Source organism: Oreochromis aureus, linkage group 11 (genome assembly GCF_013358895.1).
Source record: "Oreochromis aureus strain Israel breed Guangdong linkage group 11, ZZ_aureus, whole genome shotgun sequence".
Classification (NCBI taxonomy): Eukaryota; Metazoa; Chordata; class Actinopteri; order Cichliformes; family Cichlidae; genus Oreochromis; species Oreochromis aureus.
The window spans coordinates 23,166,788-23,194,145 of NC_052952.1; the positions used below are offsets into that span (position 1 = coordinate 23,166,788).

General features: G+C 40.6%; 3 protein-coding genes across 4 annotated transcripts; 2 read left to right on the forward strand and 1 right to left on the reverse strand.

The window, feature by feature from the left end:
* Nucleotides 1-646: 646 nt before the first annotated feature.
* On the reverse strand, nucleotides 647-11,373 carry p3h3 (prolyl 3-hydroxylase 3). The gene is made up of 16 exons (XM_031744180.2): nucleotides 10,648-11,373; nucleotides 9,170-9,354; nucleotides 8,783-8,941; nucleotides 7,220-7,412; nucleotides 7,006-7,137; nucleotides 6,759-6,901; nucleotides 6,455-6,544; nucleotides 6,311-6,363; nucleotides 6,123-6,202; nucleotides 5,020-5,147; nucleotides 4,850-4,945; nucleotides 4,615-4,765; nucleotides 4,356-4,473; nucleotides 2,039-2,114; nucleotides 1,810-1,950; nucleotides 647-1,022 (listed from the first exon to the last, which is right to left on the reverse strand). Exons 1-16 carry the CDS (start codon nucleotides 10,940-10,942, stop codon nucleotides 855-857), a joined length of 2,208 nt encoding a protein of 735 aa, XP_031600040.1. The 5' UTR covers nucleotides 10,943-11,373; the 3' UTR covers nucleotides 647-854.
* Nucleotides 11,374-11,508: 135 nt separating this feature from the next.
* On the forward strand, nucleotides 11,509-24,113 carry usp5 (ubiquitin specific peptidase 5 (isopeptidase T)). Of its 2 annotated transcripts, none has more exons than XM_039620194.1 (20): nucleotides 11,509-11,761; nucleotides 12,322-12,450; nucleotides 12,551-12,617; nucleotides 12,725-12,852; nucleotides 14,044-14,189; nucleotides 14,498-14,682; nucleotides 14,798-14,892; nucleotides 17,182-17,375; nucleotides 17,592-17,663; nucleotides 18,475-18,562; nucleotides 18,722-18,847; nucleotides 19,132-19,285; nucleotides 19,432-19,594; nucleotides 19,687-19,775; nucleotides 20,637-20,822; nucleotides 21,125-21,268; nucleotides 21,361-21,503; nucleotides 22,203-22,353; nucleotides 22,500-22,584; nucleotides 23,246-24,113. In XM_039620194.1, the coding sequence occupies exons 1-20, from the start codon at nucleotides 11,654-11,656 to the stop codon at nucleotides 23,337-23,339; spliced, it is 2,547 nt and encodes an 848-aa protein (XP_039476128.1). In that variant the 5' UTR covers nucleotides 11,509-11,653; the 3' UTR covers nucleotides 23,340-24,113. The 2 variants fall into 2 exon arrangements, with proteins under 2 accessions (XP_039476128.1, XP_031600035.1); XM_031744175.2 differs by having other exon boundaries at nucleotides 20,637-20,765.
* A 120-nt stretch (nucleotides 24,114-24,233) lies between these two features.
* Nucleotides 24,234-27,018, forward strand: LOC116323811 (T-cell surface glycoprotein CD4-like). The gene is made up of 6 exons (XM_031744273.2): nucleotides 24,234-24,383; nucleotides 24,989-25,017; nucleotides 25,444-25,602; nucleotides 25,691-25,828; nucleotides 26,406-26,648; nucleotides 26,726-27,018. Exons 2-6 carry the CDS (start codon nucleotides 24,990-24,992, stop codon nucleotides 26,848-26,850), a joined length of 693 nt encoding a protein of 230 aa, XP_031600133.1. The 5' UTR covers nucleotides 24,234-24,383; nucleotide 24,989; the 3' UTR covers nucleotides 26,851-27,018.
* Nucleotides 27,019-27,358: the final 340 nt, after the last annotated feature.

Sequence of the window (27,358 nt, forward strand, 5' to 3'; positions counted from 1 at the left end):
CACCGACCCAATTCCAGCCACAGGGGATTATAACGGGGGAGTAAGAGTGTTAATATGGGCCATGAATGGTACTTGAGTCGGCACCTAATGCACAAGATGAAAGCAGAGGAGGGGGGCTGAGCGGAGGCTCTGGTTGTAATGGGGAGGATAAGATGGGAGAAGGTGGTCGAGTGTCACTGCGCTGGATGTGAATGATTAAATCATCTCTCCCGGATTACTATTCCATATTCTAAATGGGAGATGTTTTTAAGCTTCATAAACAAATGCACTCATTTATGAGGGATTAACAGTAATCTCTCTATTTCTATCTTTTTTTCCCTTCCTCCACACCTCTCGCTGTCTCTCTCTGGTCCTTTTCTCCCTCTTTTACTGCCTCAAATTATAGTTTCTGGACGGCGTCACTGTGTTTACAGGTTCCTGCTGCTGTGTGGTTCCTATCTTATCATCCTATCTTTGTCTAACAGACTAAATAAACTTTAACCTTCTTTTTGTTTAGTTTTAATTGTTTTTATCAGCAGGCTGTTAAAGAGGGTGTGCGGTAATCACCTAATAGATTACACAGCCCTGTTTTCATATCATCTAATGCGCTCTTTGTTCAGCACTTGCATGCTTTTGGTATACAATACCCACGATACACCTGTACAGAGTCACATTTATGACTTTTTTTATTCTCTTTGGTTTTTAGGGCAGTGATTGACATTTACATTAGAGGGACGACAGGACATTATTCTCTCATATACCCTCATCATATACAGTATAAATATATACACACATGCAAACTTTACACCACCAGGCAGCAACATGAAGAGGGTGAATGTGTGGGTAAATGATAGAGTTTGGGCTCATTCTGGCCCTCACAGCTCATCCTTGCCCCCCGTCACCCTGCCTCTCTCTCGCTTCTTCTCCTTTGTCACTTGGCTCCGAGCGTTGCGGCTAGAGGTGGCGCCGCCCTCGGTCTCCTCGTCCGTTTTCACCACGCTGTGTCCATCTGCAGCCCACACGGCCTCTGCCTCCTCTCGCTCCTGAGGGAGAGACCCAAAATACAGCTCAAATATTGACTTCCTGCAGTCACAATGACATAAAACTAAAGTTTGGGAGGAATATTCATCTTTGTTGGAATAATTTCAACTTCTCTTCTTGCACTTTCAGGACAATTTTTCTGTAAAAGAGATTCTCCTCTGTTAGAGGGAGCTTCATTTGCTCAACACGAGCCCACAGGGCAAACAATGACCAATGCGGGATAAACTAAGTTAATGAAACTTTGCTTGCATAACCAAAACTTTTATGAAAATGTAGCCAAGCAGAAAATGTAAGGCTGGAGCTGAAAACCCCCTGCTCATCTAAGCAAAGTGTGTTTCTACATGTAAATTTAGATTTTCTTTTATCTACGTGATGCTAAAAGTTATGTAAACTGAGTCGTTTCAATAGTCTCTTTGGCTCGACAGCAGCTCTTCAGCGCAGCTCCTTACATCTCTGTTATTATCACTGATGAGGACGCACTCCCTCACTGCAGAAAGTCACAGCTTATAAAAAAAGACTAAACGTGTTTTGGTTTATAAATTGACAGGTGCATGAAAAATGATTGCATTTATGATAAACCTAAAAGACAATGTCATGGCATCACCACAGACCAGGCACAGTAAATAGGAAAACATGCAAACAGCCACCAGATTTGCATTGTGCCCCAGCTGCTCATGTTATCCAACACCGGGATCATGACATCATCAACCACACGCCTGCAGGTGACCGGCCAGACCCGAGGAGGAGGAGAAGGAGGTCATGGCAGCTCTGTGCTGTCATAAAGCTCACCCTGTCCCTGTAGAGCTTCTCCTTTGTGAACCAGAGGGCCAGGGCGCACCGCCGGCCTCTGGTTACCGCGGTAACACCGTGAGGATTTACCGGACCCGAGGAGAAGCCCACCAGTCGACCACAGCTGGGTTTCACTCGAGCCTGAAGGCACAGAAGACAAGTTTACCAGCTCCAACAAATATATTAATTAAAGAGTAAAAATAGTAATAACAGGATTAAAATGACTTACCGTTACTGTCTTGGCGTCTCTGTTAGTGAAGAACAACTCTCCGCCATCAAAGTCGTCATTCAGGTAGAGGATGGCGCTGGGAGAAAGAGAGTCGTAAAAGTAACCTGCTGTGTAAGAATTAGGCTGAAATCTGAGCATAAATGCACACACAGTCATTTGATTATTACAGTCTGTTATTACACTGTTATGTAGTCCTGCTAATTCCATTTAAACTGCACATTTTAATCCCATTTATTTATTCTTAAATTTCACACCTACGTACACCGTTTTAATTTCTCACTAAAACTTCTCATGTCTTCATCCATCTATGGCCACTTTACATTTCTTCATCGTATACTATACAATGAAGAAACAGGCAGGTGAAGATGTTGTGTCTAGGTGAGATTCTGTGCCATGGAGAAATGTCACTTTAATCCAGTGGTTCCCAAACTTTTTTTGCTAGGCCCCCCTTTGTTTTACAAGAAAAATGTTTGCTCCCCAGGAGTAGTTAGTCATTACAAGAAGTGTTTGTGAACTAAAAATCCGATACTGTTTGTCCATGATTTGGAGAGCCCAGCGCGTGCTCCCGACGCAGGAAAACCAATTCTGCAGGGGAAACCTACCTCGGCACTTGTGCAGGGAAGATATGCTTCAAAGGGAAGATATGCTTCACCATATTTTCTAGTCTTTGGCTTGGAAGGAAGTTGGTTTGGAAACATATTTGGCGATGCTTCATCTCCTGCTTTGCTTTGGCTCTGCATCCCCCCCTAGGGGGCGGGCCCCACACTTTGGGAACCTCTGGTTTAATCAATCATGCAAAAATAATATAACATTTAGATAAAAAAATTGTCCCAAAAGATAAAATAAAGTCCTCACCCCTGAAATAAAAAGAAATGTAACTTTACTTTGCAGCATTGCAGATTTCCTGCCACAAGGAAGGTCAAATCCAGGGTTAAAGTTTTAAAAGGTGAAATAGAAAGCCTCAATCTGTAACAGGCTGGTTCCTCTGAAGGTTTCTTCCTGTTAAAAGGTAGTTTTTCCTTCCTGCTGTCACCAAGTGCTTGCTCCTAGGGGGTCATCTTGTTGGGGTTTCTCTGTTTTGTTGTAGGGTCTTTAACTTTCAATATAAAGCATCTTGAGGTTACTGTTGTTGTGATCTGCCACTGACTAAAATTCAATTCAATAATGTCACAAAATGTTAAAACTGACATTTACATTTCATAAAAGGAAACCTCAGACGGCCCACCTCCATCCACCTCATAACCATCTCATAAAATCTGAAAATGATATCTTGAAAACTGTGGCCACTAAAGTGCTAACAAACAAACAGACAGACAAACAGAACATGCAACAATTACATAATTCCTTCCTTTGGTGATAGAATTGGCATGATTACACCCAAAGAGGATGAACATTTTGGTCAAAGCAGAAACATTGAAACACTGAAACTAAGCCATTTCAGTTTTCAATTATTAACGTTTTTTTCCTTAGACTGACCTCTTCACATATAATAAAAACTAAAACCAGCAACTTTAAGTGTCACGTTCAGTTTTCAGTTGCATTAATTTATGGAGCAATTGTGTTGTAGAGCAGTGTTTTCTCTGCTCTCCCTCCACCTCCATCAGTTCATGTAGCTCTAAGGTGTCATTATTTCCCCATAACAACAGAACAAAACTATTTATCAGTGACGACAGGTGCTCTGGTTGTTTTGATATTTGCCACAATTGTTCCCCTGAAACACTGTTTAAGACTTGCAGTGTAAACTAATGCTTTTTAGGTAATTCCATGTAAAATCAGCAACATCTAAGAAATGTTCCCACCTGTCCTCTTTAGAAACAGCAAGATGTTTTTCTGTAATCAGTTTTTTGAGCACCAGTATCTTGGGATACATCATTGTTTAAACAGCAAAATTAGTTGCAGATACAAGTGTTTTAGCTGTCCATTGTAACACTCCCAAATGTAGCTTAGGGCTGTGAAATGGAGAAACAACGTCGATGTTCACATCTTCTATATAATGGTTTGAAAATGTCACATTCCTCAAGCAGCTAAAGATGTTTCTCAGAAACCTGTATTCTAAGCAGACACGAGTCTCTGGATCACAGAGATCTTTGTTCGGTTTGTGACAGCTTTCTTTTGGCAACGATGACATGTACCATTCTCTCACTGCTATATGCTGATGATATCTAAATGACATTTTACCATTAAAGGAATATTAAAACATTTTGTTCGTGGATATTTGCTGGAATAAAATGGCTTGAGAACATCTTCTAAAATTATTTATGGAGAAAGTGTGAGCCCAAATTTATTATTAATCCACGAAGAGATGTTTTTTCAGTACCTGAGGTCTCTGTGTGTGAAAGCTGGTGGTTCCTTCCAACACTGCTTGGTTTCCGGCTCGAGGAGACAGTTGTCAACGTGGACGGGGTGAGAGAGGTCGAGCCTGCCCTTCTGATCGTCTGATTTAAAAAGAAAAAACAGAACAACAACAAAATAACACATTTAACTTTAAGTAATAAAGTAAGAATAGAGTGGATGATTTAGTTACACATTAAAGGACCTGTTCCATTTATCCCAGTATTGAATACTGTTGGTTTTACCTGTGACAGCAGTGCGACAGACCAGGTGTGTAAAAGTGATGAAAAGTCCTGAGGGGCTCCTGAAGTAGGAGTGCAGCACGGTTCGCACTCTCTCACCCAGCTCATGTAACAGCTTGGCATCTGATTGGTTCACCAGGCCTTCCTGAGCCAACTGAGGAAGAAGCAGCAGTGAGGGTCACGAGATGCTGCTGAGAGCATCTCATAGACCTGCTTCAGTTATGTCATTTCCACCCACCTTCACCGCCCTGAGGACAGTCAGACCTTCAAACGTCTCATGAGGAGTGTGTGGAGACCGCCGTCCTCGATAGCCATCTCCAAGAGATCCTGCCACCTATGCAAGACCACGTAAATGTGTAAGTTAGGGGTTTTCACATGCGTGCGTTAAAAAAAACTGATTGAACTTACTGATGCTAACTGCAGTATTCTGTCACACTCCTTCTCCGTCATGACTCCATCCAGGACGACTCGATTGGTGCCGTTCAGCATCTCGTCGTCCATTGTGATCGTCACGCCCACCTGAGGCACCGGACCACCTGCAGAGAGGACAAATAAGAAAGGATAAGACAGTAAATGGGTCACTTCTTATTTTAAGCAGAAGATGGTAGTACGACTGTGTTTTTTGTGATATGAAGTCGCCGAAGCTGCCAAATGGGAAATCTTTGCTTCTATAACAACAGTATTTATTGGGGCGACCAGATCCCAACAAAATGAATGAATTCTCTTTGATTTTACTTTTATTTCAGGCGCTGGTCTGTTTGGTCTTCAGGTTTCAGTAGAGCCATAGAAACTGTGTCACTTCACGCCTCGTTTTCCTCTGTGTGAAATTGATAAATTATTCAAGCAAATAAGACAAAACTCTATTTCTCGGTATAAACTGCCGCTTCAATTTCTTTGTAATAGTTTCCATAATATTCAACAAAACCCACAAAGCTTGTGACTTTTTGGTAACTTTCCCTGATGGTCATAGCAACAGACAGGCTAATCTTGACTTGACTATAAGTGACTCCTTCCATGTTTTATATTTTAGAAAAGTCTAAGCAGTGTAATATAAAGAGTAGAATGATTCATTGACACGTATTTCATAGGATATGTAGATTACTGCTAATTTTAGTCATTATTTAATAATAGTCTTCTAGTGTGTCATGGTAAAGTGATCTTTAACAGAGATGCCAAGAAACTGTGACACACTGCAAATAAATGATCCTCTATTCTCTAATGTGTTAGATTTTCACATACATAAGATGTGTGAGCTGTTATAATCTGTTGATCCTTACTCCCTACAAAGCCTATAGGTACGTGTGGATGTTATTCATTATTTCACTTGTTAATGGATAGATGGATGTTAATGGTTACATGCCACATAAACAGGCATATCTGTCATGGATACACCCGTGTTTCCTTGCTTTAAGCTACCTGAAGTGCAATTAAGGTGACGAGGAGCTCCTCCCATGATGGCCTAGGTAGAAAAGGCTGAAGACACATAGCATAGGGAAAATACAGTCTCTTACCTGCAAAAAACCCACTGTCATCCACTTCCTCTTGCTGCTCGCCCACTTTCATTTTCTCATTCATTTTGTCTTTTTCAGCTCTAACAGTAAAACACAAAAGATACAGATGGAGTTTTCTGTTTCATTAGTTTCCACTAGTGACAGATTCACCTTTGATTTCTTTTTCATTTTCTTTCTTTTTTTCTTACCTCCAGATCTCCCTCAATGATTCAGGTACAACATCTTCTGGAGTCCAAAGATCCTGCACAGAGGGTGATGAATAACCTCAGCAAAGAAATGCTTCATAGCTGGCTCTCTTGTCACTGCACTGCACATTTGGCATCAGTACTTACTGGATCTGTGAAAGTGAAGTCGAGGTTCTCCATACCAAAATACAACAGCTTCTTCTCCTGCAAGGAGTGGCTGATGTATCTGACAATCTCCTGTGTGACAAAAACACACAAACCTGTGCTTAAATATGACTTTAAAGATGAATTTGAAACCTAAGTATGCTTGAAATAACTGAACAAGAGAAGAGAAAAAATGTATTTCTCATTTAAATTACTTGGATTACTTTATTGGATTTATAACTTTTTTACGTTTTGACACCACTGTGGTAATTTTAATATAATGAACCTTGAGTGGTTTGAATGGTACCTGAGCAGGCTGTGCGCTCTGTGACTCTGTGTCTCCCCCTAGTGTCTCATGGTAGAGCTGCAGGTTGTCTAAGGAGTCCTTGTCAGAGGGGTAAAACAGCAGGAGAGAGCGAAGCATCTGCAACGCCCCGCTTATGTCACCGGCTGCCGGGAATTGAGGATGCAAAGTAAGGCAAAGTAGTGCATCAGTCTTAAGATGAATAATAAAATCACGTGTGTGACCTTCACATTGACCTAAAAAATCAGACCTTTAAACTGTGCGATGTGCAGATGCTCAAGCTGTGTTGGCAGGAAGTCCTCCTGAGCAGAAATCCTTCCAGGTCGTGTGGCCACTTGAGTCACGCATGACTGTTGGCATGAGAGCAGCGAGAGGGAGAGGGCTGGACAGAAAACAAAAACTGGTGACAACTGGCTCTTTCTGGTCTCTTTCTGTCTGGCTCAAAACTTCTGCCTGCTTCTTACCTGCTGCCTTTTCAAACACGCCGTCAACGCTGTCAACTCCCCTGTCCTCAGGCAGCCGTTGGGAAGCGACTTCACACTGCACCCTGCACTCCTCTGTCTGCCGCAGGGTTTCATTCACACAAGCTTTCCATTTCTCTGCTGCTTGCTTCCATTCAGAGTTAGCCTCGAGCTGCAGTGCAGCATCATACAGGACCTGAAGTCAGTGATACAGAGACAGAGATTAACACAGGGAAATAACACAGTCGCCATTTGCTTGCTAATTAAAAAAAAACAACTAATGAGTTGTATATTGTTTTGTATCATAGTGCTTAAGAAATATAACACTTTTAAATATAACTATTTTAAAATTGCTGTGCAAAAGTATTCTCAGTGCTCTAAGGAATCCTTACAGCAGCATTAACAAACATTTACTGGAGGAGAAAAAGATTAACCGTTTATAAAACACAGACTAACCAATACCGATGAGATGTTATTGAATTATAGGTGGTTTACACACTGATTATTACAATTCTTATTGTTAAGTGTTACCCAAAGCTAAAGGCTAGCGTTTGATGATGAAGTACATTTTTACTTTTGAGACATGTGCATGTCATTACAGGCAGCATTTATGCCTAATCGTGATATAACACGTGTGGCTGAACAGGGAAAATGAGAGGCAGAGGCAGACACCTCACATCTGGATTGCACGGCTAGAAAACAGACAAGTGAAGGTGAGAGTGAGACAGAGAAATTCAGTCCCTCAGGTCACGTCTGACTCTCCACAGTGACGTCTCTAAAATCATTGTTTGAACGCCCTTCATCAGCTGTTGAGTTGTGAACTTAAATCAGAGTGAGGACTATTAGAGGACTAGTTATGGCTTAGTTAGGGTCAGTCAATTAAAGAAATGTCTGATATGTTTGTTCAAAGCCTTTAAACCTGTCTGCATGTCGGCTATCATTAACTAGTTAGGAAGTGCAAAAACTCGCACTTCCACTGCTTAACTAGTGAATCAAAGCTTTTATGCTTATTAGGAACTAAAACTGAGAACTATTAGTTCATTCCAGAGGACTAAAGTGCTTCAAAAAGATAAGTAGTTTGGTCTTTTGTGCTATCTGCTTATAGTTGGACAATAGCAACACTAGCGGCTGTGAAAGAAGGTCGAAGGTAAGGCAATATGTTTGACCAGTGCTGACAAACACTGTTAACCTAACCATTAAGCCTCTTTAGATAAGTGTTCTTTATCTTCACCTACAGATTATATGACAATGAAGCAGCTTTTTAGAATTTCTGTTGAATTAAGATAATTTTTTTAAGGTAATCACAAAATTTTTGCTTTAAATTGCAACATTTGGAGTGGATGTAAGACAGCCTTCAGTTTTTTTAAATGTCTTTTTAAGACCTAGAAATTTCATGTGTCTCTCCTCTGTGCTTATGAAGGTATGAGGGCTCCAAAATGCTGAAGGAGCAGCTGATTCTGAATGGGTCAGACAGTAAATTTATTCAGATTTGACTGATTTTTCTAAGCAGTGCAACCCAGTTTCTTCCCACTTACACTGTATACCCCATTATTCTTCCCTCCTCACCCAGTGTTTCTCATTGTGACTCTCTCTGTCCTGGAAATCTTCGTCGGTCACGCCGTCCATCCGTCTGTACTTCTCGATGTTGTTTCTCATCTCCAGGTGAGAGGGGTTGGCCACGAAGTAGGTATGAGCTGCCGATGCCGCCCTCTGCAACTTTTCTAGCTGATGTGGAGGAAAATGAGAGACTGAATGAAGTTTGTTACAGACCAATAAGGGTGTTGCTGTGATTATTTATGCAGCTGTGAGCTGAACTATAATTATGGCTGCAGACCATACTGACAGGTGCTTCCCTTTAAATGACAATTTGGAACACAGTACTGGTAGAAGTAATGACAATTTAGGAGCTTTATTATGCAGCAGCTCCTTACGGCTGTGTAAAGAATGACTTACCTTGTAGTAGGTGACTTGCAGAAAGTTATAAGGGTTGCGAGTGCCAAACTCGTACTCTATATCAGCAGAAACAGGAAGCTGTCCAACATGTGTGACAGAGCGTCCAATGCAGAACCTCAAACACTCAGCTTTTTGATGCACCCAGTCCAGGGCCCAGAGGTCCCACATAGTCCCCTGTTCAGAGTCTAACAACACACACACCATTGAAAAGACGATAAGGTCCCAGCCTGTGGCATATATTTTATACATTTTGAGTTCTAGAACTGCCAACAATCCACAACAAAACACAAAAAAGCCTATCTTACACATTCTTTGAGCTCTTGAGGTCACATTGTTTTTTAGCTACGCATTTAGACACCGAGAAGTGAGGGTGAAGCTGCCAGTAACTTCATAAAATCATAAAATCTAGTTTCCAACTAGTAATTAACACAGACTCAAAGCTGTTGTCTGGCTACATGATAGGTCCAATCTTCTTCTTTTGGCCGTTCCCTTTAGGGCTGACCACAGTGAATCACCTGCCTCCATCTCACTCTTTCCCTATTATCCACCATCTGCATGCCCTCCTTCACCACATCTATGAACCTCTGCTGTGGTCTTCCTCTTTTATTCTCACCTTGCTGCTGCCGCCAATATATATAGCTACTATCTCACCTGTGCGTATGTCCAAACCATCTCAACCATACCTCTCTAACTCGTCTCCACCCACTCCATCCTGCCTGCATTCCCTTCTTCACCTCTCCCTTGTGTACTGTTTGTCGCTTTGGATATCCCAGGTATTTAAACTCATCTACCTTTACTACCTCTACTCCTCTTCTCTTCAGAGCATACGTACACATCACTATTTCGTCTGCATGAATCCATGAATACTCTACTTTACGTATTCATGGAGTAGGTCAGTCGTTCCTCTGGCTTTTCCTTAAAGTTGGCAGGTTTGAAAACATTCAGCAGGTTGTATGGAAGAAGGTACTAGTGTCTGCTCCCTTATTTCTCGCAGCAGATGCCCCTCCTGACATAGCCCTTCATCCCTGAGGGTGTGTTTGTGATCTAGCAAGTGTAATTAAGTCAGTTGTGAGAAGCTAAAAGAATAATTGAATTTCACAAAATCTGTTCTAATATGTTGCATGATGCACTGATGACATTAATACCAGGGTATAAAATAAAAAGACTGGCTGACAGCTGATTCACACTTAGTCTGTATTTCTTTGTTCCATTAGCTTTAACTCTTCATTACACAGTTTTGAAACATTTAGTTCGCCCAAAACTGTGTCACAGATGATCTTTATTGGCCAATTTTTGCTGATATGCCAATATAAGTCAGCAGGGACAAAACTGGTCTACACCAGTGTTATATAGCTAATTTATTAATGCAGTTTAATTTAATGAGCTTCTACTGCACCATTCAGGCGCATTGTTCAGACAGATGATCATATTACCAGTAATTGAATATCTGATATAATTTATATTAGCGCCCAGCTTACCCAGTTTCTTCAGAGCCTCTGTCCCTGCTGCCATACAGTCATCATGACACTGCCTGCGGACCCTGAACAGTGATTCCCTGGTCGCGATGGATTTCTCCAGCAGCTCTGCAGCTTTGCCCCACTCCCCACTAAAATATGCGCGGACCCCGCTGTAATACAGAAAATCATACGGCTGCAGAAGTGACATAACATTGGGGCTGCCTCTTGCCCAAGCCGTTGAGGTAAAACTAAACAGTGCGAGAATAACACAATTAAACGCCACGTATACAGCCAAACGTCCCGATTGAAGCGCCATGGTCCGACAGGCAATCCCAGCAGAGGAGGGACTCCAAGGGGAGAACTACCCACAAAGTTTCCTCCCTGTTAAGAAAGTGGGGGCTTTTTTGTATTTTTATGTACTTTTTATGAATTTAATACATGTAATACAACGCTGCGCGTTTATTAACGACTCCCGTTGGGCTTGCTTGAGTTTGTCAAATTGGGTTTGAGGTATTGATGAGTTTTGACTTGATTAAACTTGTTATGTTTGAAGCTACAGTATTTGTATCTCATCCGAGAGGAACCCGAAGTACGCAACCGACGTTACCGTAAATATAACTGTAAAACAGCTTTGGTAGTTTGAAGTGAAACTAATAGTTGTTGGTTATATTTTGAAGAAATTAATCATTTCTTATAATTAATAGAGCATTAACGCACATTCACATTTTCATGAGGCGACTCGGCAGTGGACATACCAAGTAAAAAATAGTCGTTTTTGCGTTACAAAAATGAGAGCGCGTACCTATATCCTGTGGATTACGGTAATGAGCAGCAGCCACTCTGTGTGCGGGACTTCTTTACGGCCTTCCCTCAACACAAGGCAGCGTCTCATGATTCATTCAGGCAAACACAGGCAGCACAGCACGGGCCAGACAACGGACACTCTTCCGAGCCAGGGTATCAAGAGGCTGGGTGTCCAAACTCAGAGCAGGTGTCCCGCTGCAAGGTGGAACTAGCGAGCTTCGTCATGGCGGACGTTGGTGAGCTTTTGATGTCGGTTTTGTCCACAATTCGGGTCCCGAAACCCGGGGACCGCGTCCACAAAGACGAATGCGCCTTGTCATTTTCCTCACCGGTGAGCCATTTTTCCTTTTGTAAATCAAAACTTCAGCTGATAAACAGTGTTGCTGTGTTGTATTCCCTTCCTCTTTCGTGATTCACACTAACGTAACGTTTTGCCAGTGCTGTCTCACTTTAATGGTCTGTTTTTCTACGTTTTCCCCATTTCACATAACTAGCAGGTTAGCCTCAAGCTAAGCTAATAATGCAATGTAATGGAAACTTAGCGGTTATAGCTTGTTAGCTAGCTCTGTGGGTTTAACTGAGTAAGCTGTCAAACTAAGTCAGTCACAACTGTTGCAGGACTATTGATGATGTAAATTTACCTTTGCTCAGAGTGTGTCACACTTAAGAGACACTATTTTTCTGTGGACTTTAAAATAAACGAGCATTGTTTAACAGCAAAGGCTAGCAAATTGACAGGAGTGCTAGTTACTTTCATTGTAGCAATTGATGCTGTGACATGCTTAAGACTTATAGATCGCGTCCAACTTTAATTTGCAAGTCTACTGCAAGTGGTGCGAGATATACAGAGAGGACAATAAGCATTAAACACTGTCTGTGCTTCCTTTACAGGAGAGTGAAGGAGGCCTGTATGTGTGCATGAACAGTTTCCTGGGTTTGGGGAGTCAGTATGTTGACAGGCACCATGCTCGTTCTGGTCAGAGGGCTTATTTGCACATCACCCGGACTCGTAAGGCCAAGGTGGGACACTTTATGGTTAAAATACGGTGATCTAAATTACATTTATCTCTATCAGCACCATCCTTTTACATGTCCTCTCACCTACTCCCAATGCCAACAGAAGGAAGATGATGGTAACTCTGGCTCTGGACACCCACCTAAGAAAAAGCCCACCAGACTGGCTATAGGTGAGTGCATAAGCATACATGTATTTAGAAAAAAGGCTAACTCTATGGGTATCGCTTTTTCCAAGAGGGACATATGCTTCCACCCTTGTTGTTTTTGTTCTTTTCAGGTATTGAAGGAGGGTTTGATGTAGAGCAGGAGCAATATGAGGAGGATGTAAAAGTGGTGATTTTGCCAGACAGGCAGGAGGTGACATCCGAGGACCTGGCCACCATGCCTGATGTCGTAAGAGAGCGGGTAAGAGGTCTTGTTTGTTTTCTAGTCTGTTCAGGTTTTTCCCAGGTTGTCAGTATGGCAGTAGATGGTAAGATAAGATGTGCTTTATTCATTTAAAATGTTGGAAATCTCATAACTATATGCTTGATTATCAAACAAGATAACTGATACAAAATAATTTTAATGCCACATCCTGTTTCACAGTGTGGCATGAAACAGGAAACCCATCCCTTTTCTTTGTTATTTACATTCACATGTATTTTTTTCCCATCAAATTATAGTTAAAATGAAAGGAAATCCACTGATTTGTTTTTGAAAGTTGAATAAATCCATCTTTGAAGTCTTGCTATAATTTTGTTAAATAATACTGCACCAAGATTTTGACCAAAATAATCATTATTATGATTTTTACCTTAATCACACAGCCTTAGATTATCTTAGCAAACAAGTGAACTTTTTCAACAGTCCTTTAATACAAGAACTTGGGTGACATGCATATAGGCGTAAATTATGATTTATGGTTGATAAACAAGGCATTTTCTCGTTTCCCAGTTGAGTTGGATGTGAGCACTCAACTGTGACACAGTCAGATCAAATGATAAACAGTTTTTGAACACGTCAGCTCCCTAGTGCAAAGTGTGAGATCTCTGGATGCTCCTATGTGTAAATAGTGCAAATAATTGTCCAGAGAATTCACAGTGACAGTGGGCATGATGTGTCCTGCCCTCCACATGCTTTGCCTAGGCAGCTATCTCGCCTAAACCTCACAAGAGTATTTCCAGTAGTGAGAACACGACCAGAGTGGATTATCTCAAGTTGCCTGCCTCACTTCAGACAATGTCCAGACCTGACTGCCAACATTTTCCAGAGTTCATGCTTTTTCTATTGTCAGTTATCAAGTATTTGAAGTTTTATCAAATCACTTAGTTAGATTGTAGGTGGTAAGATGTGTATTCTTTGAGTAATGTTTGGTTTATTGTTTTGAGCTGTATTTGTTACCATGGGGGAATAATTTCTGGTGTCGTTTCATGTTACTTGCCTGTTTGTTTGTGTGGAGAGGATGCATAGTGCTACTATATCATCATCTAACCTTTTGCCTCCTTCCAGTCTGTTTGGGGTTTTCTTTTTCTTTAAAGAAAAATCTCTGTTCTTAAGAGCAAGTGGACTTCAAATGAGATTTTCTTGAAATGTGTCTCCCTGCTGTCCACCTAGGTGTCCCTGTCTATGGCGGGTATCATGGCAGCTGACTCAGTGTCTCATACCTTACAAGTTCAGCAGTGGGATGGAGAGGTGAGACAGGAGTCGAAGCATGCCGCTGACCTTAAACAGCTAGACAATGGAGTCAAGATCCCTCCCAGGTGAGGTCAAAGCTCTATTATTTAATAATTTTGCCATGCAGCAGCTCACATATTCTCTTCAAATTTGATAAAAGATGTGCTGGCTGTCTATATGTACAATAAATCTTATAGAGTTGCCACAGGTGTATCTATTTTAGTCAAGATACTGCCTTTCTACATTTAGAATCCACTGATTCAATATTGATCCCGTTCCCTTTTCAGTAATACATTGTAAAAGAGAGAATGTTGCCATTTAAGCTCTATAAAGGGTTGTTATCTTTATATCAGAAAGTGTGTTTATTGGAGGCTTTCTCTTCTGTCTGTTGTAGTGGCTGGCGGTGCGAGGTGTGTGACCTCCAGGAGAACATTTGGATGAACCTGACGGATGGCAAAGTTCTGTGTGGCCGCAGGTACTTTGATGGCTCTGGAGGCAACAACCATGCTCTTCTCCACTACCAGGAGACCGGTTACCCACTTGCTGTCAAACTCGGTACCATCACTCCTGATGGCGCTGGTAAGCGAAAAAATGATTTGATAATAATTGGTTTGTGTTAATTAACTTTAAAAATAAATTACAGAGATTTTGCATTTGTCTGAAGTTCTGTCCCTGTGCTGTTTTGTTTTTCCAGATGTGTATTCCTATGATGAGGACGACATGGTGCTCGATTCCAAGTTACCAGAGCACCTGGCTCACTTTGGCATTGACATGATGACCATGGAGAAAGTAAGTTTTGTTTTTCTCGCTGATTTTATTTTGGATTTATTCACTTATCGACCAATACAAGTTGAGAGCTGTCAGATTTCTTCCTGGTTTTTAATGTTATGCATTAGATCAAGGTCTTGTACATAGAAGTATTGATCAGTCTGCTGCTTTATGATTGGAGTGTTGTAAATTTAGACAGGGATATGGGACTTTTTTTCCCCTTTGCAGACATCCAAATAATGGTGGTGCCTACTTTTGTCTCTTAGATAGCCATTGATTCTATGGTGTTGCAAAAATTAAGGTCTAAAAACGTTGCAGTGCTACTGAGCTGAAAACACTTAAAAAAGATACTTCTCTTATTGAATATCTCACCCCCTTCTGATCTGGTTTTCATTTATTATTGCTTTTGTTTTTCGTTAACTACATATAATGTTGTTCTTAATATAATAGTGCTTTAATATAATTATTACTGCTTATCATATCGACCTACTTCCCCTTGTTTCATTTTCTGCAACACCTGTTTCCTCTTTGAATCCCTGCTGTCTTTTATTTCTTGGCCACCTACTTCCCCTCTTATGCAGAGTGCAGTCTACACAGCTGTCTTGTCTAAGATGTCTGTAGCTCTCACTGTGTACTCTAATGTTATTTCTTTTCTTGCTGATGTTTTTCTATACACCCCTAATGATGTTGCACAGCCGAGGGGTTGAAAGAATTGTGGGATAGTAAAGCAGAAGAAAGAATACAGCAGTTAGTGGTATATTATAGTTTGTCTGCCTGCCTGGTGTCATTAATGAGTCATACTGCCTAATCTCGTTTATCAGTTTTCTTAATATAAAAACTTTTCTTTAAGGTTTTGTATTAAGGCTCTTGCAAAGAATTTTGCTTTCTTACGCAACATATCTTCCCTTTACTTGTAAGATAAGATGCTTTGTTTATCTTAAGTTGAGAAGTTATGGCAGCACAAATATTAAAGATGTGCTATAACATGCTTAAAGTGGAATAAGATAAACTGGCTCAATGAGGAAAAAAATAAACATGCGAACAATCAAAATTAGATTTTGGGGAGCAATGAATAAATATCTAAATACAAGTTTGGATTACACAATTGTCTTTCTTATGAGGAAATCATCTTAGGTTAAAGTTCTGCATCATAAACCAAACGATATTAAACTGTGTCACTGGTCTGTTGCAATACTCAGTTTCAGCCAAACTTGACTTGTTGGTCAGATTGCCTCATATTTGACTCTAGAATACTTTGGTAACAGAGAAGGTCATGGTTGACTTGATGATTGTGAGGGGCCCAGGTTGTATGGCTGCTAAACAAATACAAATCATCAACCCTTTACTGAGCTTGATAGATGTTTATGCTGTTTGGTTTTCTCAGTATGTGGTGCTGTGTATTACAGTCAAACATGTCCTCTTTGGTCTGATCTATCCAAAGGAAATTGTCTCAGAACTCTTGTGACTAGTTCAGATGCAACTTTGCAAACCTAAGCCATGGTGCTGTGTTTTTTAAGCAAGATATTTTTTTTTTCTCCTGGAAACCTTTAAAAACAAACCATACATTTTGTAATCATGCTGTAATTAAATGTAATGTTTAACACACTGAGGCCTGTACAGTCTGAGATGTAGCATTTGGGTTTTTTGGGGTCTCTGAGCATTATGTGGCCTGACTTTGGGGTGATTGCCTACAAATGGTCAAATCCTCTGATTTTATAGTGGTCAATGATAATCTTTTACTGTTACTGATAATCAGTTAATCAGTTAAACCCTCTTAATTACTATGGAAGCAGAAAGGGTATGCTCAGTTTTTAATTGGACTGCATAGAGTCTTGTAAAATTTATTTTTAATTTGACTGAAAATTAGCAAGAGCTCTAAACTCTGTGCAGCACATCAGTTTCTTGCTTCACATTAGAACTATGTTAAATTGCATTGTCCCTTTTAAATAAATAATGACATGAAATGAAATTCATAGTCATTTGGATGGCCTCTGTGTTAACTGATGGAGCAGTCGGTGTAGTGATTCAAACTGAATTCATACAGCAACAGCAGGTGCTGCTGGCCTTGGCAAGTAATATGAATGTATTCCTCAGCTAACAGTTCAGTATTTAGGCCACAGAAGTGTTCCTCCACATGGTGTAAACCGAGATTACACAATGTTTCATTCACAAACAGTGCAGTCCCCACTTTCTAAACCACTCAGATTAACTGAGCTCTGCCTGAAAAGTCCTGAAGCCAGATACAGTCACACAGTCCACGTAGTGTGATTGCAGCCACCATACTTACTGCATTTGCTTTTCTGCTTTCAGACTGAGAGGACAATGACAGAGCTGGAGATTGCTGTGAATCAGCGTGTGGGAGAGTGGGAGGTGATCCAGGAGTCGGGGACCACCCTGCGCCCCCTGTTTGGCCCCGGCCTGACTGGCATGAAGAACCTGGGAAACAGCTGCTACCTCAATTCTGTCATGCAAGTGCTCTTCACCATCCCAGACTTCCAGAGCAAGTCAGTAACCTCCTTTTTTTTTTTTTTTTTTTTTTTTTTTTTACAGTCCCCATCCAGCTGTGTGTCTCATGTTATTTCTTATGGCAAACTGAAATTAAAAATGTTGCTTTTTACTCAATATTCACCTAAAAGGTGAAAATTTGTCTGATATTTTGCTTTAACATTTAAGATGAATCCAAAGAATTTCCTTCAAGCTTTTCTGTCCATACCTCACAGGTACGTGTCTAATATCGACAAGATAATTGATGAAGCACCGAGCGACCCAACCCAGGACTTCAAAACCCAAGTGTGAGTTTCCTTTAAATTTCCTTTAAATTCCTTTAAATTTTAAACTACAAGCTTTTGTATAATTATTAAATGTCCAAAAACACCCCTCATTTGTACTGCAGGAGAGTGAAAGCGGCTCTTTTTAAAATGTTAGATGTGTTTTCGTGCTACCTTAGTTTTCATGCACATGTATTTACATACACACACATGGCTTTCTGATATTGGTGTCACACACTGTAAAATCAAATAAGCCATCTGCATAAATATACACAGGCTCATTTACAGTGTGCCAGCTGTCAGCAACGAACCCAGTTGTGCGCTTTCCTGGCAGCTGCATTTTCAAGTGTGATAATTGTCTTTTAATGTGTAAATACTGCCTTTCTCTATTGAAAGGTGCTATTTTTAGACAGACTTACATCGACACCTGTTTGCTGTTGTTTCAGTAGCACAGCAGGAAATCAACTAAAGAGCCTGCTTTAAAAAAAAAATCCATTATTGTGAAAACAGAAGGTCGACGCAGCTCATGTAACTTGACTCTTTATCAACAGTTTGATATAATAAGATTAAGTCTACTTGCTATCTAATTTTATTGTTTTCTTGTTTTCATTAAACTCATATCTACTTTATTCTAAACAATCTCTGCTTTTCAGTAGCTGCGCAGCAACCTTTCAACACAGATAATAATATCAGCTCCATGATTAGATTTTCCAGCTTGTTATTTGAAATAAAAATGTAAAAAATACATCTTGGTCTATATTTAAATCCACCACCTGCATGAGGCTGTGGGATCCTGTTGGATGTGCAGCTTGTCAGCTTTGTTTGTTTATTACAGAGCCAAGCTCGGTTATGGTCTGCTGTCAGGAGACTATTCCAAACCAGCACCAGACCCAGGAGAGGAAAATGGTGCAGCTGAACCCAGGGTAAGCAGACAGAATCAGTCACACTGGAGCCAGAAATCTAGGTTTGAAAAAATATCCGTCCCTTATGCTGGGATTTTCGCTCAAAGTCAGTGAGACTATAGTACAACTATTGATGGCTCCCACAACTGAGAAATCCTTCTGCTCCGGCTTTGCTTTCAGGGAGACCAAATCGGAATAGCACCGCAAATGTTCAAAGCACTTGTCGGGCGGGGCCACCCGGAGTTCTCCACCAATCGACAACAGGATGCTCAGGAGTTTTTATTGCACTTCATAAACATGGTGGAGGTAAAGTATCACTCTCACTGTATTTTTTATTTTTTTGTTTGTTTGTTTTGCCTTTTTCAACTTTATTGGAAAGGAAGAGAGGACAGGAAAGTGGGGGCAGAAAGAAGGGGGAAGATGGGTGGCAAAGGGCCGCGGGTCAGACTCGAACCCGGGCCGGCCACTCTCAGCCTTATGGCATGTGGTCGCCCGCTCAAAGCACTGAGCTAAAGGGCCACCCACTGTCTTTTACTTTTAATTTTTTCCTTCTTATTTTGTTTTAAATATCCATTTTCTTCTTCCTACAGAGAAACTGCCGCTCTGGGTCCAACCCGTCTGAAGCCTTCAGGTTTCTGGTGGAGGAGCGGATTGTGTGTCAGCAGTCACAGAAAGCCAAATACACACAGCGGGTGGATTACATCGTTCAGCTGCCCGTGCCCATGGACCAGGCTACCAACACAGGTGAGGATGAGGACAATCTCTGCAACATTAACATTTTGATCTTTCCAAGTATTTAGACTTGAAGACTTGAGCATTTTATTAAACAGAAACCCGTTATTATTATTATTATTGTTATTATTTATTTATTTATTTATTTTAAATAACAGAAGAGCTTCAGGAGGCTGAGCGCCGCCGTGAGGAGGGGGACTCGTCAGCTCCGACAGTGCGTGCACAAATCCCCTTCACAGCGTGCATGGCGGCTCTCAGCGAACCAGAGATCCTCACGGACTTCTGGAGCTCGGCTGTTCAAGGAAAAACTACTGCTACCAAGTATGAAGAGAGACACCCTCACAATGGAAGTAGTGAACTGGAACAGATTTTAAAAGATCTCTAGTGATGACAGCCTTTCTCTCGTTTATCAGAACGACCCGGTTCGCCTCTTTCCCCGACCACCTGGTTATCCAGATTAAGAAGTTCACCTTTGGTCTTGACTGGGTGCCCAAAAAACTGGGTGAGCAAAAGATATGGTTACATTTTTGTTTTGAAAACATTTAAAAAAAAAATAAATAAATAAATTTCTGTGTACAAACATGCACGTCAGAGGGGTTTACTATGAACCCTTTTTACTATTTACTTTTTTTTTTTTTTGCCGAACTGCTTCAGTCAGACATTATTAGAAAAAGAGGTGATGGAGAACCTACAAAAATAGGCTGTTTATTTAAAAAAAACATTAAATTAAATGCTGGTGCTGCAAAATAAAATGAGAGAGCAATGCTACATTGTTGAGATTTCAAAGGCTGTACATACATCTATTCATCCCTCCCATGTGAAGTCATGTCATGGTAGTGGCAGGCTAACCAGGGTATTCCTAACCCTACAGACAAAACTCCTTCACCACAGTAGTACGAGACAGTGCCTACATTACTACTGACCCATCATCACTTGTGAATGGGAACTCTGTCACCACTCTGAGGATGAGGGAGTGCAGTTTTTCGTTGGTTGGTTGGTCTTTTTGAGGGGAGGAGGGGTTGTCTGTTTGTTATTGTTTTCAAATACTTGCTGCTTCCATGCTTCAGTGTAAAACAAAATATTAAAAAATCGTAGATGTGTAACATTTAAAATTTTGCAAAGAAACGCTTAAAATATTTTGATTACTGAAACTGTAGATTACTGAAAATGAGATTTCTCACTAGGAAACAACCACCACAACATTTCAAACTGCAATAAAATCGATATATATTGTTAAAAAAAAAAACACATTTTTTTTTTTTCTTTCATCATTAGCAATTGACAGGAAGTTGATATTTTGAATTGTACTTGATGATGAGTGACTTCAGGTGGTTTGTAATAGTGTGACTTTTCTCTAATGCAGACGTGAGCATCGATGTTCCTGATACTCTGGACCTGAGCGGGTTACGTGCAACTGGCCAGCAGCCAGGGGAGGAGCTTCTGCCAGAGGTGGCCCCGCCCCCACTCATGACACCAGATGTGGAGGTTAAAGGTATCCTGGGTTCCCATGGCAACGAGGAGGACGACTCGCTCTACTCCCCACTGCTGTGTCAGTCTGTCATTTCTGCTCTTTCCCTCCTCCCTCTCACTCTCATTCGCCCACTTTTGTTTCCTTCTTTTCTTTTTTTCTGCCTTTTCTGTTCTCACGCGTCCTTCAGTTGCCTTTTTAAAAAACATTTTTTGGTTCAAAACAAGGTTTTGGTTCTGTTTCTTGCTGAGTATCAGTTTAAGTTTACATTAATTTAAGTTACAACATTTCATTTTCATATTGTTTTTTTCCTTTTGTAAATCTTGTGCTGTTGTACCAAAAACGACATCCAAGTAATTCAGCTGTTTTCAACTCTCTCTTAGCTCCAGTCCTCGATGACTCCACTGTGTCCCAGTTATGTGAAATGGGATTCCCACTAGAGGCCTGCAGGAAAGCGGTGTATTACACGGGGAACACTGGAATTGATGCTGCCATGAACTGGATCATGAGCCACATGGATGATCCAGGTGTGTAGACCAACAGTGATTTACCAAAAATCAAGCCATCTCACCATGACTATTGCTTTTCACATCTCCCTTTTACTTCTGATTGGCTGCAGACTTTTCTGCCCCCTTGGTGTTGCCTGGCTGCAGCTCTGGACCTGGAACCACACCCACAGAGAGCCTGTCTGAGGAGCACCTGGCGACCATAGTCTCTATGGGCTTCAGCCGAGACCAGGCAACCAAAGCACTTCGAGCAACGGTCAGATTTTTTTTTTTTTTTTTTTTTTTTTTTTTTTTTTTTTTTTTTTTAAAGAGGGCTTTGTGCCTTAAAAGAGGGGATCTCCTTAATAGCATCTCAGGCCCACAGTTTCTGCTGTCTCCTTTTTAATCAATGAGAAGAAAGTTAGATTACAGGGAGAGGGAGGATGAACTGAGGGCTAGAACAAGTGCAGTAGTAAGTAAAATCTATAGTATATAAAAACACTAGACCAAAGCTGCCTGCATGCAGCATGAAAGCTGTAGCTTGACATTACATGATCCATCTGGCTTGGGGTAGGACATAGGGTACTGATTGAAGTTCACTGACACACCTTGATTGTGAGCACTTGGTTGGATTGATCTTCCTCCCTCTTCAGGGACTCCTGAAAGATTCTTGTAAATGGTGACGTAGTTCTCACAAAACCTCATATAGCTTAGCCTATCTAAAGGTGTTTGGCACACATTTGAGCTTCAGGAAATGGTTGATGACTCGGAGTGCAGCCAACCACAGCAGCTACTTCTCCCCAGAGCAAATACTAACAGCATGTTAAGAAATCTTTCTGTGCTGTTCCTGTCCTCTAATCTTTCATCAGCTGTCTTTGCTCTCTAACAGTTAGACTCTTGGAAGTATTTGTGATCAACAGAGACTCAGCTTTAAGCTTAAAAATTATTTGACTCTTGACTGATGTTTGTCACACAGAGTAACGTCCTGGACCGGGCAGTAGACTGGATCTTCTCTCACCTGGATGACCTGGAGTCCATGGATGTGTCTGAAGGAGGTCGCTCAGCTGCAGAGAGCGAGGGCGGCAGGGATCCTCCACCTGGACCCCGCGTCAGAGACGGACCAGGAAGTAAGTCCATAGGAGGAGACGGAAAGAGGAGAAATAATGTTTATAATCAGATTGTGCCTGCTCACGTTAGTTTAGACTATGTTAATAAAGTGCTTTAATGTGTTTTTTACAATTACAGTCAATCTCTTTTTCTCTTGTTTGTTTAGAATACGAGTTGTTTGCATTCATCAGTCACATGGGGACGAGCACCATGTGTGGCCATTATGTCGCCCACATCAAGAAGGACCAGCAGTAAGTATTTTAGACACATTATGAGGTTTGCGACGGTGGTTCCCAACATTTCTCACCTGAGCAGCAGAAAGAGACTCATGAGTCTCTTTCTGCTGCTCAAACCAGACCAGTTCCAGTTCCTTAAATGTAATTTCATACTTTTTCAGATTAGCTCAGCCAGTCTTTCATGTTCATATTGGCTAATACCGCAACAAAATAACTGTGATTTACTGCATTCATGTCCCCACTCGCACAAAGAAATTCCTGACAAACTTTTTATTAAATGTGCTTCCTGGTCCCTGACTTTTAATTAATTTATTTTCTAGTGCAGGCTAAATATCTGTAAAGAATTGCATTGAAATGATAATAAAGTAGCTTCTGAGGGGTTTCAGCAGGGGGCACCATACTCCACATCTGCTCTGACAAAACTCATTTCATGGCTGCTGATGTGCACAGTCTGACGTGTTAATCTGTCAAAGAAGTGAAGGTTTGAAGGATTTATATCCATCTGTCACCAACATAACTAAAGGAAAAATGTTTGTTTCATGTCTTAATAATGAAAATGGATCAATTTCTACTAATGAGTCCTGCTTTAATGTGTGCTTTAATGAAAAGAGTTGTTCATTTGGAGGTGCTGTTAAACAGGCCTTTGTAAACTGTATTTTGTCTTTGTGTCTCACAGATGGGTGATCTTCAACGATCAGAAGGTGTGCGCTTCAGAGAAGCCTCCCAAAGACCTGGGATACCTCTACTTCTACCGCAGGGTGGCTGAATGAAGCAAAGCAGCGTTACACTTTAGGTGAACGAGAAGATGCGTGAACGCTAACAAACACCCATGACAAAATTCATAGTTGCACTCCACCAAGCTCTTACAAAAGTCCCGGCACGCTTCACAACTGACAAAAGTGTAAATAAGTCTCTCAGATTGCGTATTACACACTCAATAAATTGGTGCAGATGTACAGATGAGATGTTGGGCTGATATTTTTCTTGAAATCCTCCGATTACAAACCACAGGTCTGTTCAGAGAGCAGGTTTGGTTTGTTTCCTGAGCCTTGATGATCGGTCAGCCATCTGTTCAAGTTTAACTCACAAATGATTTCAGAAAACCTGCTTCAGGGAACAAGTCCCAAACATTAGCGACTTTGTTGAGTCCCTTCACTGGTTTTGTTAACCCCGACTATTGATTTCCACTGCCATCAGTGGTCACTGCCGCCTCCGGTCCCCTCTTCTTTCATTGGATGATTGCAGCTTGGTGTCATCACTCCTCCTCTACCTGTTAGTGAGGACAAAAGAGTTAAACACCCACAATAAGAGAAAATGTCAGTGAATAAAAAAAAAAAAAAAAAAAAGAATAAAAACAAATGTGTGTTACAAAAAGGAAAAGCACCAAATCAGCTTGTTTTCCTTCAGTTTGGTGAGGGTGATATCTGGGTGATTCTTGTTTTATTTTGTTTTTATTTTTGAACAGAAATGCTTTGTTACTTCTGCTGTGGCAAATAAATAATTGTCTTTCTGTCAAATAAAGTGCGGTCTGTCCTTTTGCATTATACAACTTCTCTTTTTTATTTTCACATCCTGACTACAGACAAAAGTATGATGAACTGGAATTTTGTGGTTGAAAATGTGCAGTTTCAGCATTTTTAACTTGAGTTTAGAGTGACCTAAACTGCACCCACCACTACCAAAGAATGGGTTTCTCTTCAGATGCTCTCAAACCTCTATAGTATTTGTGTCCTTGTGCTCGTGGTTTTGGTGAAGTGAAGCACAGAGAGGATTCATTAACTGCTTAAAAGACACAGAATTTGCTCAGAATTAAGGTAAGTGCTCAACCTGCGTCATAAAATTGGACATTAATGAATTTGATGTGACTATTGTGGAAAAACATCACTTTTTGTTTGAACTTGCTGGCAGAAGCACCAGTATCAGAGCAAATACAGTTTAAATATTTAAAGAATAAAATGATTAAATCTCATTTTCACTCCTGCTGTATATAGATGGTTTAATATTTCAGGGTAAAAGACTTAAGTTGTAAACTTGTGTTTTTGTCAGTCATTGGAATTAAACACCAAAAATATTCAATTTGTTTAGCCCTAGCATGAATTTTGGCAGATTCTTTGATGCAAATGAGGTAAAAAGATCTTGAGAAAATGGGGGACTTTTTCATTATTAGATTTTGACTCTCTCCCTTTACTTGAAACAAAACTGTGCAACCAGTTCTTTTTAAAAAGCTTCTCCTTTCTGCTGAACATACAAAGCTGAAGCGGTTTTACAGGATATGGTTTAAATAAACTAACAACCACAAACAAGTACACAAGATGGAAGTAGATCGAGGGTGTGGAGGTTTAGAATCTCTTTGTGACTGTGTATGAGGTGAAAATGTTCACATTCAATTTATCTAAACACAAACTTTTTAAACCCTCAGAATGAAGATGCTGGTGTGGTTTGTGTTTGGTGAGTAAAGTTACTTCCGGAAGAAAATACTGTGAGTCCTGAACAGGCTGAAAGTGACGTCTCAGCAGTGAGAAGGGCATGAAGGAAAAGTGAAACTACAGAATAAGTCCTGATTGGAAAGGAGAGGGCAGTGGTTACCTCAGTGGCCACCACCTTTTAAATCATTCCTGGTTTCAAAGTTGCCTTGTCGTTTCCTTTCCAGTGTTACTCATATCGTTTTTATTTGGACCGAAGTCGGTGAAATGGTTTCTGTTAAATATCGACACTTAATCCCAACATTTCTCAATGGTTTTTGCTACCTAACTGGACAGATTAAAATTTAACTGACTTTGTTATACTGTGATTATCAAATATTCCCTTAATTTTTTGAATAGTTTTGATGTAACTAAGCAGAGTGTTTGCTGACTCCATTTGTCTTCTTTTCAGTGCTGGGTGCACTCTCGGCTGCAGGTGAAGTTTTTGTTGCAAAAGTCGGGGGGAAAGTCACATTAAACTGTGGGGTCAGCAGCTACAGACGCTCTCTGCAGTGGTTTCATGGAAATGACTTTCTTCATAGTGTTGATCAGAGAGGCTTCACTCGCAGAGGTACTTGAGTATCTCAGAATACTTAACAGTAAACATCAGTATATGATGATTACATTATATTAGAACATATTTTTATTTTCTATGTTAGGCGCTGTTGAACTTGTGCGGAGGTCAGTCGTGAGACAGACGAATCTGGAAATCTCCAGTGTGAAAGAAACAGATGCTGGACGGTTCACATGTTCGGCAGATGGGACAGTTCATCAACATTCACTTTCTTTGTTCTCAGGTAAACATTGGTGCTGTTGTGCGATTTACTTTTGTAGGTCAGTTTTAATGGAAAATAATATACATCAATTTAAAATCTACTTTTTACAAGTGCACACACACACACAGGAACATTCCAGCAATTTTACCATGAATTTTAGGGGACAAATCAAAGTAGCAGAGAGCAAAATCCAGGTTACAGTACTGAAAGTTCAAGTCTTGAAACCATAGAGTCCTACATTTCCCATAATCCAACATCCATCACAAACATTTAAATTCCTGTTAAACGTTTGTACTCCATACGAACATCATCAGAAACTCCCTGAACAGAGGTGGACTCAAGAGGTGGGCAGGGATGGGTATGGCAGGTGTTTAAGTTAACTTAGTTTAAAAAGCTTATTGTACAATCTGGCCTAAAGTGTTTTGCAGTGCAGAAAGAAAGGTTACCATTTTTCCACTTAGATGTAGTAAACCATCGTCTTTTTCTGATGTTATGAGTTTTTTTCATGTGTCTAATGAATTTGGATCAAGTCCTTTGTTCAGCATGGCCTCCTCTTACTCTTTATGCTTCTCACTGTATCCTCACCTCCTGCTGACAGTGTCGGTCTCTGTCGTTCCCTCTGCTGATCTCCTGCTGGGCAGCGAGGCAACGCTCCAGTGTGACGTGAAAGGTCTCATTGAAGGTTGTGAAGTGAAGTGGAGGAGCCCAAATGTAGGTTCACCTGAATGGTCACCAACAGCTCAACTCAAACCTGTAACAAGCTCACATGATGGGACCTGGCAGTGTATCATCACCTGTGGCAGCAATCGGCTTAGTGAGGATCTGACCATCACAGTCCAAGGTAATACACAGACACTGGAAATGAAGACTCCTGTATTTGTGATCAAAAGAAAAACAAACGTGTGTTTTCCTTTCCAGAGCCGCCTCCTACAACATCAACAACAACAGCTTCACTGTGCAGCTCGAAGGATAGCCCAAAGACCACCTTTGCCATTGTGTGCTCAGTTTTTGCAGAACTCCTGTTCAAAGTGATTTTTCACTGAATGTGTAACTGATTCTTGTTGTTCTAACTTTCTCATATATGAACGCTAAAGAGCACACAAATTAAATTCATAAATGCACTTCACCGAATTCTTATAAAGAAATAAATCTTTTTTTTTAAAGAAACTCTTTCTTCCTTCCTGCTATGATTAATAAATCATTGTTTTTATGTCAAACTGTGTTCTTATGTGTTCACTAGGAATTTCCTGATTTTTTTTCCATCTTATTTTACCCTAACTATACTAAAAGAGGCAAAATCTGCTCAAAACTAACCTAAATTTTAATAGAGGTAATATTTTGTAAAGTGAGAGTTAATTTACTGTGACTATCCTGGAAACACTTTCTTTCTGTTCTGAAACAGTCCAAATTACTGGCTGAGCCACCAGTTGCAGAGCAGACACAGACTGAATATTTAAAGTCTTTCATGAATAGATGCATGTAAGGAAGCTTTAAAACAAGAAGAGAAATGTTAAATTTAACACCAGAATCAAACCTTGAAACATCTGTCAG

Coding starts and splice junctions, on each gene's coding strand:
- p3h3 (XM_031744180.2), bottom strand. CDS start 10,942: ATGGCGCTTCAATCGGGACGTTTGGCTGTATACGTGGCGTTTAATTGT. Junction 6,902..7,005: donor GCACATCGCACAGTTTAAAG/GTCTGATTTTTT, acceptor AATTCCCGGCAG/CCGGTGACATAAGCGGGGCG. Junction 1,951..2,038: donor GAGACGCCAAGACAGTAACG/GTAAGTCATTTT, acceptor CTGTGCCTTCAG/GCTCGAGTGAAACCCAGCTG.
- usp5 (XM_039620194.1), top strand. CDS start 11,654: ATGGCGGACGTTGGTGAGCTTTTGATGTCGGTTTTGTCCACAATTCGG. Junction 19,286..19,431: donor GGACCAGGCTACCAACACAG/GTGAGGATGAGG, acceptor TTTAAATAACAG/AAGAGCTTCAGGAGGCTGAG. Junction 22,585..23,245: donor CACATCAAGAAGGACCAGCA/GTAAGTATTTTA, acceptor TGTGTCTCACAG/ATGGGTGATCTTCAACGATC.
- LOC116323811 (XM_031744273.2), top strand. CDS start 24,990: ATGAAGATGCTGGTGTGGTTTGTGTTTG. Junction 25,603..25,690: donor GAGAGGCTTCACTCGCAGAG/GTACTTGAGTAT, acceptor TTTCTATGTTAG/GCGCTGTTGAACTTGTGCGG. Junction 26,649..26,725: donor TCTGACCATCACAGTCCAAG/GTAATACACAGA, acceptor TTTCCTTTCCAG/AGCCGCCTCCTACAACATCA.